The 13876-nt window shown below is 43.7% G+C and overlaps 1 protein-coding gene across 1 annotated transcript in view; it reads left to right on the plus strand.

The window, feature by feature from the left end:
* ACAD9 (acyl-CoA dehydrogenase family member 9) overlaps nt 1-13680 on the plus strand; it is a gene marked incomplete at its 3' end in the record, with an annotated part of 13972 nt that extends 292 nt beyond the window's left edge. The window contains exons 2-18 of the mRNA XM_041459140.1: nt 1-92; nt 1626-1719; nt 3045-3146; nt 3315-3421; nt 4164-4264; nt 4942-5020; nt 5941-6115; nt 6712-6785; nt 8001-8076; nt 8757-8827; nt 9157-9276; nt 9901-10029; nt 10782-10861; nt 11379-11505; nt 12201-12278; nt 12767-12895; nt 13608-13680. Coding sequence (XP_041315074.1) covers nt 1-92; nt 1626-1719; nt 3045-3146; nt 3315-3421; nt 4164-4264; nt 4942-5020; nt 5941-6115; nt 6712-6785; nt 8001-8076; nt 8757-8827; nt 9157-9276; nt 9901-10029; nt 10782-10861; nt 11379-11505; nt 12201-12278; nt 12767-12895; nt 13608-13680 — 1707 coding nt within the window. The remainder of the gene's footprint in view (nt 93-1625; nt 1720-3044; nt 3147-3314; nt 3422-4163; nt 4265-4941; nt 5021-5940; nt 6116-6711; nt 6786-8000; nt 8077-8756; nt 8828-9156; nt 9277-9900; nt 10030-10781; nt 10862-11378; nt 11506-12200; nt 12279-12766; nt 12896-13607) is intronic.
* Between the last annotated feature and the right edge of the window lie 196 nt (nt 13681-13876).

Below are 13876 nucleotides of genomic sequence, written 5' to 3' on the forward strand. Positions count from 1 at the left end.
AGCCCCGGGCCGGTCCCGCAGCCCGCGGCCTGCGCACGGCCGCGCCCCGCCGCGCCTTCGCCAAGGAGCTGTTCCTCGGCACCCTGCGCAAGGTGGGTCCGCGGGCATGCGGGTGGCGATGGGGGCGGGCCGGGGCCGGCCGTGCCCGGGCGTCGCTGCCCTTTCACCGGCGGACAGCGGGGAGGGCGCGGCGGGGCTGGCACATACCGGGGGCATCGCCCGCCAGGGCTCGTCCGCAGCAGCTCCAGGGCCTTTTCCAGCTGCTCATCCCAGTCCGGGGCTGCGGGCGTTGGTGTGAGCCCACGGCAGGGCCCGACTCCGGCCTGGCTGCCCCGCAGCCCGTGGGTCCGGCCCGGCCCGGTGCCCTGCAGAGCTGCCTGCCCCGGCACGGAGGGGACGAGAGGCGTCTCTGTGTGTCCCTCAGCTGGAGCCGGGTTAACTGAAGGGACCCTTTGCACACAAAACACGCGATGGGGCTCAGAGTGACCCAAACAACCGTGACGCCAAGAGCCGCGCGATGCCCCTGTGCCTCCCCGGACACCGCCTGTCACCGGGCACCCCTCTGGGCGTGCCGCTAAACTTGGGCCGCTTCGCTCTCCGGTTGTGCTTCAAGGATCGAGGCTTCATGTAAATCTGCCTACAGTTCTGCTAGGAAAGACTGACGTTCTTGCGGTGCCTTGAGGTGCCACTGGACAAAGAAGTTAAAATCTGAGGTAGAATGCTGTATTAAGCAGAGTTTGTTACTGCAAGGCTTAGAGTGTGCGTTTATCAGAGATTGCAGGGTGAAGTAAACGGAAAGAAGGAATAACTCAAATCCACTGAAATGAGTTGAGCAATAAAGTCTCCTGCAACAGAGCTTGTCAGGTAAGGTGTTAAAACAGGCAGCACTCAGGCTCCACTGTGTTAAACCCCTCTACAGATATGTCTGGGGTGTTTCTTTCAAATTTCAACACAGCAGCTTTCTGAAAACCTCTAGCATTTCACAGGTCCTGATTTTTTGATGCTGATATTATTGCTCAGAGTACCATGGACAGATTTGTGTGGACAGAGATAATTTCTTCTGTTTAAAAGGGGAAAGGCAGCAAAAATCAGAAGTGTGCTTCTCACGTAGCCTCCCACTCCTTGTGTTCCTTGCTTGTATTTTTTACCAGTTCCAACCTGCCAGGCTGTGCTGCTCCCAGTCCATGGCCAGAACACCCTGGGGATGATAAGGAGTGGTGGGGCTCACTCACCTTTGTCCTCGAGGCATTAGCAGGTGGAATGTGCTGGGTGTTTGCAAGGGACAGTGTTCATGGGCTGAGCTTTGGAAACATTGAACTCATTTTTTAGCAGTCCCTGAATAGGGTTAAAACTCATGGGTGATGAAGAATTTTTGCATCCTCGTGGTTCTTAAAAGATCTCTTGATTTCTCCCTCATGTTTCTGTTGTTCAGTTAACACCCTCTGGTCTGGTTTTGATGGGCAATAAGGTTGGGTCCTGTGGAGTCCTGTTTCTGTTTTGGAGCACTTTCAACATTCTTAATTTGCACAGTGTTTTAGAGTCTTTGCAAGGCATATCTCCCATGATTTTTATTTTAACTGCATGGTTTGTGTATTAAAAATTATTAAATAATTCTCCTATTTTAGGAAGAAGTTTTTCCTTACCCAGAAATTAGCAATGAAGAACTGGCAGAAATCAACCAGTTTGTGGGACCTGTTGAAAAGTTCTTCAATGAAGAAGGTATATTATTGTGTTTTTATCCATGCAAGTGATTCAGTGATTACAAAATTATTTTGCTATAGCAGTTGCATAAGATTATTATGCTTAAAACATTTAATTTAGTTTATGCATTTATTTCTGCTCACACAGTGATGCTGATTCTGTAGCATGTCCGTTTATGGCTTTTTTAGGAAGTATTTAGGTGCTGATCAGAAGAATTAAATCTCCAAAAAAGGGGGAAAAATCAAGGATGTAAAAGAATTCTGGGATAAAGATAGGATTTGAAATTGGTTTTAGCTCAGCTGAATTGTGCTTCTAACTACTTCATATGATGTGATTTTTTTTTTCCTAGTTCTAGTTCCTAGAACTTTTTAACTGTCCTACTCTGCTAAAACTGACTATGGCAAAACGCAGCAGAGATACTCAGAAATGCTGGCTCGTTGAGAAGTTATGAAAAATCAAAAGCATTTCTGTTTTTTTTTAGCATTAGAGTAATAATTCTGTTTGGGAAAGGCCTTATTACCCATCTGCATTCCAGAGAGCATTGCAGGGTGTCCTTCCATTCATGCTGCCATGGATAAGCCAATTCCAGAGCAATTGCAGAATATTGGTTTGCACAGACAGCAATTTCTGGGGCAGTTAAGCAGCATTGTCTCAGACTTCCCATTGACAGAGGTTTTCCAAACACTGTAGGAGTTTGGAGAAGCCAGTGATTTGTCACACATCACAATTTGAGATGCAGGTGATTTTAACTGTAGAATTATAGTGTTGCTCACTGACAGTAAATAAAGGATTTATTCAAATTACATTTTTTAACTCTTTGCTCTGTGGGGGAACATGATTTATGGAGTAAACAGCCTGATGTTTAGGGAAGGAATAAAAGGGTCAAATTATGGAGTCTGGAGAAAGTATGATTCCTGTTTTTTTTCACTGACATGGTACAGAACAGCTCTCTTAATCCCCCAAGAATCTAAAATCTCCTAAGAACAAGATTTTCTAATTACCTCATTTTTTTTTCTTGCATTCACGACCTAGACTTAGTTCAGATAGAAAATCCTGAAAATACTTATTCCAGTCTTGGAATCTGCTGGCATGCAGAACCAGTAGAAATATTTGAGAAAATGAAATAAATGCTGGATTTTTCCCACTTCCAAGTCTTTTTTCCTGAATATGTCATGAGGACAAACAGGATAGTCAGGCTGAAGCTAGAAAGAAGAAATTCTTGTGAAGCTGGGAATGAGAAGGGTCATGAGTGACCGTGGCCCTGGTGGGGGAATCCTGCAGCCTCCCAGCTGCTCTGGGCACTGAGAAACACAGTGTTATGTGAGAAAATTCTGTATTTGTAGTGGACTCGAAGAAAATCGATCAAGATGCAAAAATCCCACCTGAAACCTTACAAGGACTGAAGGACCTGGGTCTCTTTGGCATGCAGATTCCAGAGGAATATGGTGAGTAAATGCCACAGAAGAACATTTAGGGGTGCATTTTGTGCCACTTTTGTAGCTCTCCAGTTAAAGCTGCTACATTGCCATATTTCTGTACTTGAAATGGATTTTTGGGGGAGGGGGGAAGTGGCACAAAAAATGTACTAAAATAAAACCTGGTGTCTGTTCCAGGTGGGCTGGGCCTGTCAAACACCATGTATGCACGTCTGGGAGAAATCACCTCCCTGGATGGCTCCATTGCAGTGACCCTGGCAGCTCATCAGGCCATCGGGCTGAAGGTAATGCTGCTGCTCTGGGGCCAGGGCTTCTGCACAGAGTGCATGCAAAAGGTGAAGTGAAAAATGTGGGGCTTAGTGGGAGCAAATCAGAATTACTGGGAAAGCATAAATCAGGTTGTTGGTGTCCCCAGCAGCCTCTGCCACTGGTTCAGTGTGAGACAGAAAGGCTGGATAGGAAGTACACAAGAAAGTTACTATTAGGATAATTGTTCTTAGGAAAACTACTTTGAATGTGTCCAAGTTGTTTTTTTTTTTTTTTTTTTAATTGATGAAACTTGTGTAAAGTACCTAGAATAAATAGAATTGAAACAGAGTATCAGGGTGGCTCAGGTGATGAGGAAGGAAAGAATTCAGAAAAGAGGAACTTTGGCTGGCTGGGCCTGCATGGTGGGGGGCCTAGAGGAGATAACTCATCTGGGAGAAAGTGTGTCAGTTTTGAACTTGAATATAGCCATAGGTATTTACCTTTTTAGTGCTGGGTAGATGGCATAAAGAAGCTTGAAACCACACTCAGTTTGTTGTAGCATATAACAAGAGAAGATTCCGTGTGGAATTGAGCAGAGAATGCTAATGAAAAAATATTTTAATGACTGACAAATAATACAGTCTGTTGTTGATTAAACTGTCTCTTGCTATGCCATAAAACTTGCAAATGAAGCTTTCTGAACATGCTGGAGCTTGTCAGCTCCCTCTCTTTTCCCACAGGGTGATGCTGCAAAGTTTCCTGTGCTTGTTTCTGCAGGGGATCCTCATTGCTGGCACCGAGGAGCAGAAGGCCAAGTACCTGCCCCGCCTGGCCTCGGGGGAGCACATTGCTGCCTTCTGCCTCACCGAGCCTGGCAGGTGCTGCTGCCCCCCAGCTCCACAGCGGGCTCACTGCTTGTCTGCATTGCTTCACTCCTTCAGTCTTCTTTATTTACTGGGGCCCATGGCTTCAGTATATAAATCTCTGGTTTAGTTTTGTATTTAAAGGAACAATCCTATTACTCTTTCCCCAACATGCTGCTTTTGGCCGTGTCCATGAAATCCCTGATTCTTGTTGTTCCCATCCCAGGAATTCATTTTCTTAATTTCTTCCATGAATTGAAAGGATGCTTTGTGCTACGTCAGAAATAATGTGCTGTGACTGTTCTGGGATGCTTTCAGTTCTTATTCAAAATATAAAAGCCTGTTTTGAAGGAGCTAAAACTAAAAGGAAGAATTTTTGGTGTCACTTAAGTGAGAGGCTCATTGTGTGTTCACATAGCTCAAAGTGTAGTTCCAAAATGTTGCTTTTGTGGCATTCTGCACATTCTGGTCAGGTCATAACCCTGATAACATGGTAATGAGAAGAAATGTCCCCTCAGGTAACTTTTAGAACTGTTCAATCTAGTGAGCTTCCTGGTTAGTTAAAAGCTAAAATTTATTTACTGCTATTTAAGACCCCCTCCTTTTTACAGAATGGGAAGAGGGGGAATATGCAGTTTTGGTTTTTTAAAGCATGTTTATTTCTTTAACCATTAATAACTTTTGTTTTCTAGTGGGAGTGATGCTGCATCCATCCAGACAAGGGCAACCCTGAGTGAAGATGGGAAACACTTCCTGTTAAATGGCTCCAAGGTACCTACTCACAGACTGGGAACAGGAAAGGGCTTTCTTATAAATGTAGGAAGTGTCCTTTTCTTTCGCATCAGTCTGGAACTGGGAGGTTTCCAAGCTAGAGGAGAATGACCCTGTCAGAAAGCTAACCCTTGTTGGTTTAGGCACAAAGGGAATAGAAAATTACTGTTAGAGAATTATTGCATTAAACTCCTGGTAAGAAAAATGGAAAACTACCCCAGGTTCCTTCTGTGTTGGCGACTTGTGTGTTCAGCTTCAGGGTGGGTTGGTTTGTTAGTAAATCAGCACCCTCCATGACAGCTTAGGTAAAAGGAAACCTAAACCTGTATTTGGCATCTCTTCATTCTGCAGGCTAGATTTTAAAAGAAAACTTGATATTTAATTAGAAATAGGTCTGCTTGGAACCCTTCTGTTAAAAGAAACAGTGACAAAAGCCAGTCTTGAAGAAATCAGAGATGTCCTGGTTTCAGTAGTATTGGATGCATTGCACATTTGGTCTGTAGTTGTTCATCCATTTGTGGTGTGAAGAGACCCACCCTGGGGGAGAGGCTGATCAGAAAATTTCTCATCAGAGTTAATTTTTGGGCACAGGGTTTGTCCAGTCTGCATTGCCCCTGTATCTCTCAGGTGCCATCAGCAGCAGGATGTACCAGCTTTTGTGGAAATGCAGTGTGGATTTTAATTTAATGCATATTGATACTACATTCTGGTTTTAAAGTTGCTCTAAACTGAGCACATGTGGTCAGCTCTCCTCAGAAGTGTGCTCACCCTGGGAGCAGACCCTCATTAGAACTGAAGGCAAGGAACAGCAATTTTTCAGCACTCTGTTCTTTTGCCAGCCTAATGCAAAACCCTGGAGAGCTGTGCCCACAAAATCAGCACATTTACCTTTCTTACACATCTTCCCTCTCTCAAAACAGGTCTGGATCTCCAATGGTGGCCTGGCCAGTATTTTCACAGTGTTTGCCAGGACAGAGGTTGTGGACAAGGACGGGCAGGTGAAGGATAAAATCACAGCTTTCATCGTGGAGCGGGACTTCGGGGGCGTCACTCATGGGAAGCCCGAGGATAAACTGGGCATTCGAGGCTCCAACAGTAAGAGCCACCTAAAATTGTTAGCAGAAATTGTTTTAATAGTTTAAGGTTTTATTTTGGTTGGGTCATCTGAATTCAGAGGCAAATCAATACGTATTCCATGTTACAGTATAAGTTTCATGTTTCTTTAGCTGGCTTTTCCTATGAGTCCTTCCTGACTCTTTCTGAAATAAGAAATCCAGTTTGTGGAGTTCATTCACTGTGCAGTGAAAGAAATCATTCAGGAGATTCAGTGGCCAGTAGGTTTAATCTAGAAGTCCACTTTCTTCAGCTCTTCTAAGCTTTGTAATGATTGCATCTTCTCACCATCTTGGTGACTGTTCAGTCAGTTCCTTAGAACTAAAAATGAAGACCAAACTGTAGTTCTCTGTTTACACGGTGTATATTCATAACATTTTTAATATTTTACATTAATAATTGATGTCAACTACAGCCTTTTCCCAAATTCTCACTTCTTTGGCAAAGCATGTATAATTCTGTCATAAACAATGCATTAGGAAGACTACATTTCTTGTTACAAATAGTGACTTAAGTTCCTGAATGTCTTTTAAATATTTTTGTGTCATATTTGATCAAGTGTTAATTCTGTGTTTCAGCCTGTGAAGTACATTTTGAAAACACCAAAGTGCCTATAGAGAATGTAATTGGAGAAGTTGGAGGGGGATTTAAGGTAAGCAGTGGAGAATAACTACTGGTGATTTGTAGAAGTCTGAAGGAGGCTGTTTCCCCCCATGCTGAAGTTTCCTTGTGGGTGGTGTGAGCACTGCCACACTGCAGGGTACAGGAGGACAGATTCCCCCACTGATCTGTAAGTTGGTGTCATTGGACAGTGCACAGTGTGCCATCATCTCAGATTTCTGTGTTTCTTCTCTTCTTGTTGGGCTTTTGGTTGTTTGTTGTGGTGTCCCCTCAGAAAAGGGAGTGACTTCAGCTGCCCTTCTGCCCTGAATGGGTGACATGTCCTCTGCTGGTTCCACAGCAGAATGTGGGAAGGGAGACAGAGCGAGGAGTGTCACAGGGAGTGCTGGAGGCATGCCCAGCTCCAAGGTGCCCTGGCTGTCAGGTGCTTCTCCAGGGCTGCACTGTTGCAAAGGGAAATGCTGGCAGGACCCCAGGAGAGAAAACCACAGGTGGCCTTGCTGTGTAACCTTTCTCTGAGAGTGTGACCTGGGGATTTGCAAAACTGCTCTTACTCCTTCTCCATTTCCTACTCTTGCTGTAGCAGGCAAGTCCAGGCCTAAATGCTAAATGAAATAATTTTCCTTAATGTAGTAGAGATTAAAAGAAGATTGTTGTGGTGTCTTCCTGACAAGTTAAAATGTAGGACAGTGACTTCTTTCCTAGCAGGCTTTGACCTGAGTCACCCATGTTGAGAAACAACACTACAGACAGCAGACTCCAAAATCTAATTTTTACATTATTGGTCCGTATTTCATTTCTGCACCTCCTTTCTTATCCCTTCTGTGATGTGTTGCTGAAAGCCATCTGAGGCAGAGAGCAGGCATCACAGGTCAGGATAGGAGAAATATTGTGGTTTTCTTCATCTGATAAACTGGAGCAGTGCTGTCCAGCTGGAATGTTGTTTACCAGCTGCAGATAAATGCATTTTTATCTACATTTTACCTTCATGTAATTAGAGATTATTTCCAAGTCACTGGATCATCTACTTCAGATACAAAATTGGATGTAATGGGTGGCAGGAAAAGCCCAGTTTTGAAGCATTTTCCTTGGGATGCTGAGAGCTGTGGTGGCTGATGTGAAGGCACTCCCCAGGACTGGCAGTGTGTCCCAGTGAGGAGTGAAATCCAGGGAACACTGAAGCAGGAAGCAGTGACCAGTGTGGCCTAAGGAGAATGTGGCCTAAACCCCATCTGTTTCTTCACAGGTTGCCATGAATATCCTCAACAGTGGAAGATTTAGCATGGGCAGTGCATCTGCTGGAATGATTAAGAAGTTGATAGGTGGGTGAATTGGGAGCTCTGCATGGCTGGGTGCCAGCAGAAACTGCTCTGCCTGAGGCAGATCATGCAGGACATTCAGAGTGGGAACAGGAGTCTTGACCTTGTCGTAACAGGCTTTGACGTCTTTAAAACACTAAAATATGGTTTTGAAAAATAGCTATTAAAAGCCTGCTTGTAGAGGTTTTGAACTAAAGTTCTTTTTCCTTTTGTACAGTGTAGATTCAGTTCACAGAGTGGGAGGTTATTGCCTCTGTTGGACTTCCCTGAGGTAAAATGTTCTTCCCAAGAAAAAAACCTCTTCTGTTAGTGCTTTTAGAAGGTGTAGTCTCCCCTGGAACCTCCCACCTGAATAACTGGCTCAAAGCTGCACACAGTAATTAGGGCTAAAACTGTTTTCTGCCAATTACTAGCCAAAACAGTAACAGAAGTCTCTCTAATCAATTAGCACCAAACCTGATTACTTCTCTAAGAGTACCTCTGGTTCAAAAGCCTCTGACAGGCTGGTCCCAGACTTGGTCAACACCATCAGTATGAGGGTGATTTTCACAAAGTGCTGCTTCTGGAACAGCCAGGGGGCTCCTGGGCATAGACTGGAATGTCACCGCCCAGGGAAGGACACCAGCTGCTGGAATGGTCTGTCACTGCCCTTCTGAGAGTGATTTGTTTTTCTTTCTTCAAAGAACTGACATCAGAGTATGCTTGCACCCGGAAACAATTCAATAAGAAACTCAGCCAGTTTGGATTAATTCAGGTAACAAAACATGAAACACCTAAATCTCTGTGCTAAGTGCCAGAACATAGATTGCATTGGGCGTATTTTGTCTGTACTGGCTTAAAGGATTTGCTAGAAATTTGTGTGAACCTGGTGCTGACTTCTGTGCACTGATCTTTTAAATGTCCAGAATGATAAATGTATAAACATATTTTTTATTTATTGTTGTTTCAAAGTGGTACTTTTTATTGATTGATTAATTTGATGATGTAAAACATATAAGAACTGCAGGTCTTTTTAAGTTGAGGGTTGATTGTGGACTTTTGCATCTGAATTTCTGTACGATTCCTCCTGTTGCTGTGTGGCAGGAGAAGTTTTGTTTGATGGCTGTGAAAGCCTACGTGATGGAGAGCATGGCTTACCTGACTGCAGGGATGATGGACAGGCCAGGCTTCCCTGACTGCTCCGTGGAGGCTGCCATGGTTAAGGTAACCAGGGCTGGGAAAGGGCTCAGTGTTCAGCCTGCAGAGGGCTGAGAACTCAGGGGTGCATTTAGAGGAGAGAAGCACTGCAGCCAGGTGGAATGACAGATACTGTTCTGTCTGTACCCCACAAGCTGAGACTCATGCAAAATAAAACCTGCAGGGAACAGGTTGAGAATGTCACAGCCACTGAGTAGGGTCTGAGGAGGCCTCACATGAGCACTGGGACACTCAGTTACACTCCAGCTGCCATCCTGGCCAAGCTGCTGCTGTGCCAGCTTTCCCAGGGAGCTGGTGGCACAACAAAACCTGTGGAATATCCAGGCTGTGGCTGTCAGGGTGTCCTTCATGGTCACTGCAGAAAACTCCTGCTCTGGGCTCCAGCCGAGCAGCTGCAGCTGCTTTGCCTGTGTGGGGCTGCCCCCATCCCTGGAATGTGGAGAGTGCCCTGTGCATTGCATCACTAAATTTGACAAACCCCTGAGCCACAGGGGTACTGTTCCAGGACTGGTGTAACACACAGAAAACACTGCAGCAGTGTCCTGTGGATACAACCCCAGAGCAGGGCATCCTGTGTTTACTGCTGATTTATTATCTACTCACTGCTAATCAAACCCTGCTCCATGGCAGGTGTTCAGCTCTGAAGGTGCCTGGGCATGTGTGAGTGAGGCTCTGCAGATCCTTGGAGGCCTTGGCTACATGAAGGATTATCCCTATGAACGCTACCTCAGGGACACCAGGATCCTGCTCATCTTTGAGGCAAGTACCAGGATCCCCTTTATACTGCAAACTGCAGTTCACACCTCCTGTAAAGGTGAGCAGAAACCAGCAATTGACCAGGATCTTGTTCCTTCAGCTGCAAAGTCTGTAACAGTAAAACTGCAGGACTAACCTTGTTTTCTTTGGAATGTCAGTAGTAGTTCCCTATAATAAAAAAAGCTGTGATGGCTTTTACAGACTGGCCACAGTGTGAGTTAGAGCAGTAACCTTTCTTCTTGTGTGCTTCTCACAAGTGAAACAGAGAAACTCATAAAAGATCAACTTAGACATTTAATTAACTTATTGATGGGCATTTAAATTAAAAGAAAGGTTGGTTCTGAAGCTTGTTCTCTTTCCAAGCTGGATGGTCAGTGACCCATCGTGTGCACATCAGAGTCACTGCCAGATTGATTTTAACACAGCTCATTTTGAGCAGTTCTACAACTGTTCAAATGTTCCTTCACTGGAACAATGCAGAACATTTTTAATCAAAATGCATTTTGTCTGTTTTCTTTTACATTGGGGTATATTTTTCTGTTTAATGATGAGGGGCTCAACTTCTGCAATGCCCCATGAAATCAGAATTAAAACTGAGATAAAGCAAAAGGCAGCAATTTATGTGTGGGGAGAGTCATCATGTGATACTGAAGCAGTGGGAAGAGCACAGGGGCACAACAGACCTGCTTGGAAAACACTCACTATTGTAAACTCTGGTTACTCACCTGTCTCACTTTCTCTTCTGCTTTTTCCAGGGCACCAATGAAATCCTGAGAATGTACATTGCACTGACAGGGATGCAGCATGCAGGGAAGATCTTAACTGACAAAATTAAGTATGTTCTTATTTATTCTTAATAGTTTTAAATAAACTAAACAGAATCAGATAACTTTATAGATAAGAGAACAAACTGCAGGGAATACCTGCAGTATTTTCTATTTATTGTCTGTAAAAGTTCAGTGTTACAGGGACTCTGTCTTTTTAATGGGATGGTTCATAGATTTAGGATTGTAGCATTTAATGCATTTTATCTTGGACTTTTACATAAGCTGTAATTATTTCTTTCAAGGACCAGTAATGAATATTTTGTATCTGAATGAAGTTGTATTGGCACAACAGCTGCATTGTGGATATTGAGTACTGGTCTCTGGAATTCCTTGTGGGTGTTTTGGAGAGCAGCTGATGACTCTTAAGGCTCCACAGTTGTTCTCCAGACTTCACAGTAGTGGATCAGGACTTCGTAATTCATGGACAAACTGCAGGCATTTTGCTAAAGCATTTGGAATTCCAACTGGTTGTGTCTGAACCTCCTGGAATTTTTTTTAACAGCCATTCTTTCCCCAACATTTCAGAGCAATCAAGAAAGGAAACGTGGGAGTGGCACTGGGGGAGTTCCTGACCAGGTTACAGGACACCCTGGGCAGGAAGGTGGATCTGGGGCTTGTAGGTGACAGTGGGGTGGTGCATCCCAGCCTCCAGGTAAGCTCTCTGCTGAGCTCTCATGTTTGTTCCCTTTGCTGCTTGCCACAGTTTCATCTCCTGTTTTTGCAAACCAAAATGTGTGCATAGGGGCAGTGAGATTTTCCAGGGTAAGCAGATGTTGGCGCCATGACAGGGTAAGAAGTTACAGTTACTGTCCAGGTATCAAGGGAGGATGAAGGCTGCTCTAAGCCTGTGTTTATACCAAATCCAGTTTTAGATCCATTTGGATAATTTGTATAAATTGAGCCTTCACCATATTAAAGTGTCTTTAATAGCTGCCCTTTGTTGTAAGGTTAGTTACAAAACAGGAGTTTTTCCTGTTTAATTGGAACAGAGTTTCAGGTAAGAATGACTGTGAATTACACATACACGTACTTGCTTAATCACTTAGGAAAAGGTTTTCATGACCAAAAATGAATGTTCTGTTAATAGGAAAAAGGTATATTTTTCATGGGGTGTTCTGTTAGTTACTTTTGTCAGCATAAGCCTGTACTAAAAGTTACTGAGAGTAAACTCCAGAAAATTGTAATGGATGTTTGAGAGAAAGAAATGTGCCTGTCTGGCTTTCAGCAGCAAGGTGGATGAATGTTAAAAAAGAGAAAATCCAGTATCCTCTTTAAAGGGGGTGGGGTTATGTTACTTTTCTGTTATAAGACTACTCAAATTGTTCTATTTTGTGTTTTGTTTTATAGGAGAATGCCAAGAAACTTGAAGAAAACATTTATTATTTTGGAGCTACAGTCAGGGGACTGCTAAGTAGGTTTGGCAAGGTAACTATTTATTTTGTCTATTGTCTTTGTTACTGAATAGTTTATCCTTGGGGCCCCACTGGAACCTGCAGGGGACTGAGTGTGGCAGGACCAGCACTTCCTTCACATGACACCTTCTCACTGGGTGTGAGAAAACACACTGACAATCGGTACTGAGTGTAATGGACAAGTTACAATTGTTAGAACCAAAACCAAAGCACCAGCACCCTCAGTGAATTGGTTGTTTTCTTCTCGTGTAAGCACAAATCCTGCTGCTGCAGGTATTTAACAAAGTGGTTTAAGGCACACATCAATGTTACAATTTTACAAGCAGAATTTAAAAGGTGTAGCTTAGTAAACCCAAAACTAACTATGATAATTTTCTGACCTAGGCTAGAACCGGTTTATGCAAAATAAAGCTGGACCTAAACATGAAGTAGGGATAGTGATATTTGGTTGAAGTTTTAAACTGACAAACCACAAGCTGATAATGATTTTCCCTCTCCCAGACAATAGTGGATGAGCAGCTGGTGCTGAAGAGAGTGGCAGATGTGGTGATTAATTTGTATGCAATGACTGCAGCCATCTCCCGGGCCAGCCGCTCCATCAGCATCGGGCTCAGGAACCATGACCACGAGGTGAGTGTCCCTCAGCACCAGCCATTCCCATTCAGGCTGTGCTCCTGGCAGCAGGCAGGCTGCGTCTCTGGGGAATTACAGCAAACTCTCCCATAAAAGTGCAGCAGAACGTGGCTAAACCTGCCAGAGTGCAGGAGCCTCTCAGGGGCTCTGCTTGTTGAGCTGCGCAATCTCAACATGTTTAAAATACTTATTTAACACATACACAGACATTTAGAACCTCACCACAACTCTGCACGTTCTCTCAAATCTGTTAACACCATGCAGTTCTTCCCAAGCTCTTTCCATATAATCATTAATAAAAACACATAAGCACAACAGTATTTGGGCAGCACAGTTCAGCATAGAACAATACAGTGCTTATTTAGTAGCTCATGTAAAGTTTCACAGTAACAGTTGTGTTGCAAGTCAAGCAAATTCACTCCAGTTCAGTGTTAAAACAAATCCAACCTGATGAAGGTTTGGCTTTGGCCTTGAGACTTTGCCCTTTGTGTGAGCCCTGCTCTGGATTGATTCCCAATCAGTCTTGGAGCCAGTTTTGGGCGAAGGCTCATCCCAGCCCTGAGCCTTGGCAGTTCTCTGGCCTCAAAGGGACAGCTGAGGCTCCATTATCAAAGAGTTTTGGGAAGTTTAAGTTACTGTATTCTTACTACATGGTTTTATTTTTGAAATTAATTCACTATTTTTAAACTCAGTTTTACTCCTTTTCCAGGTGCTGCTTACAAATATCTTCTGCACAGAAGCCTATTTCAAGAATAATTATGCCATGGCTCAATTAGAAAAATGTAAGTACTATAAAATAGTTATTACACTCTTCTGTCTTTCAGACTGTAATCGAAAGAAGGTGAGTTTGATGTGACCAACAGAAGAGTTTGGCTCTGCTTTTAATTCAGACACTCATGAATGTCAGTCAGGGAGGAATTTGCTGCAGTTCCAGTATTTGACATCTTAAAAGCATCTGTTATTTAATGTCTTTACTAA

Source organism: Pyrgilauda ruficollis, unplaced genomic scaffold (genome assembly GCF_017590135.1).
Source record: "Pyrgilauda ruficollis isolate IOZ18807 unplaced genomic scaffold, ASM1759013v1 scaffold131, whole genome shotgun sequence".
NCBI lineage: Eukaryota > Metazoa > Chordata > Aves > Passeriformes > Passeridae > Pyrgilauda > Pyrgilauda ruficollis.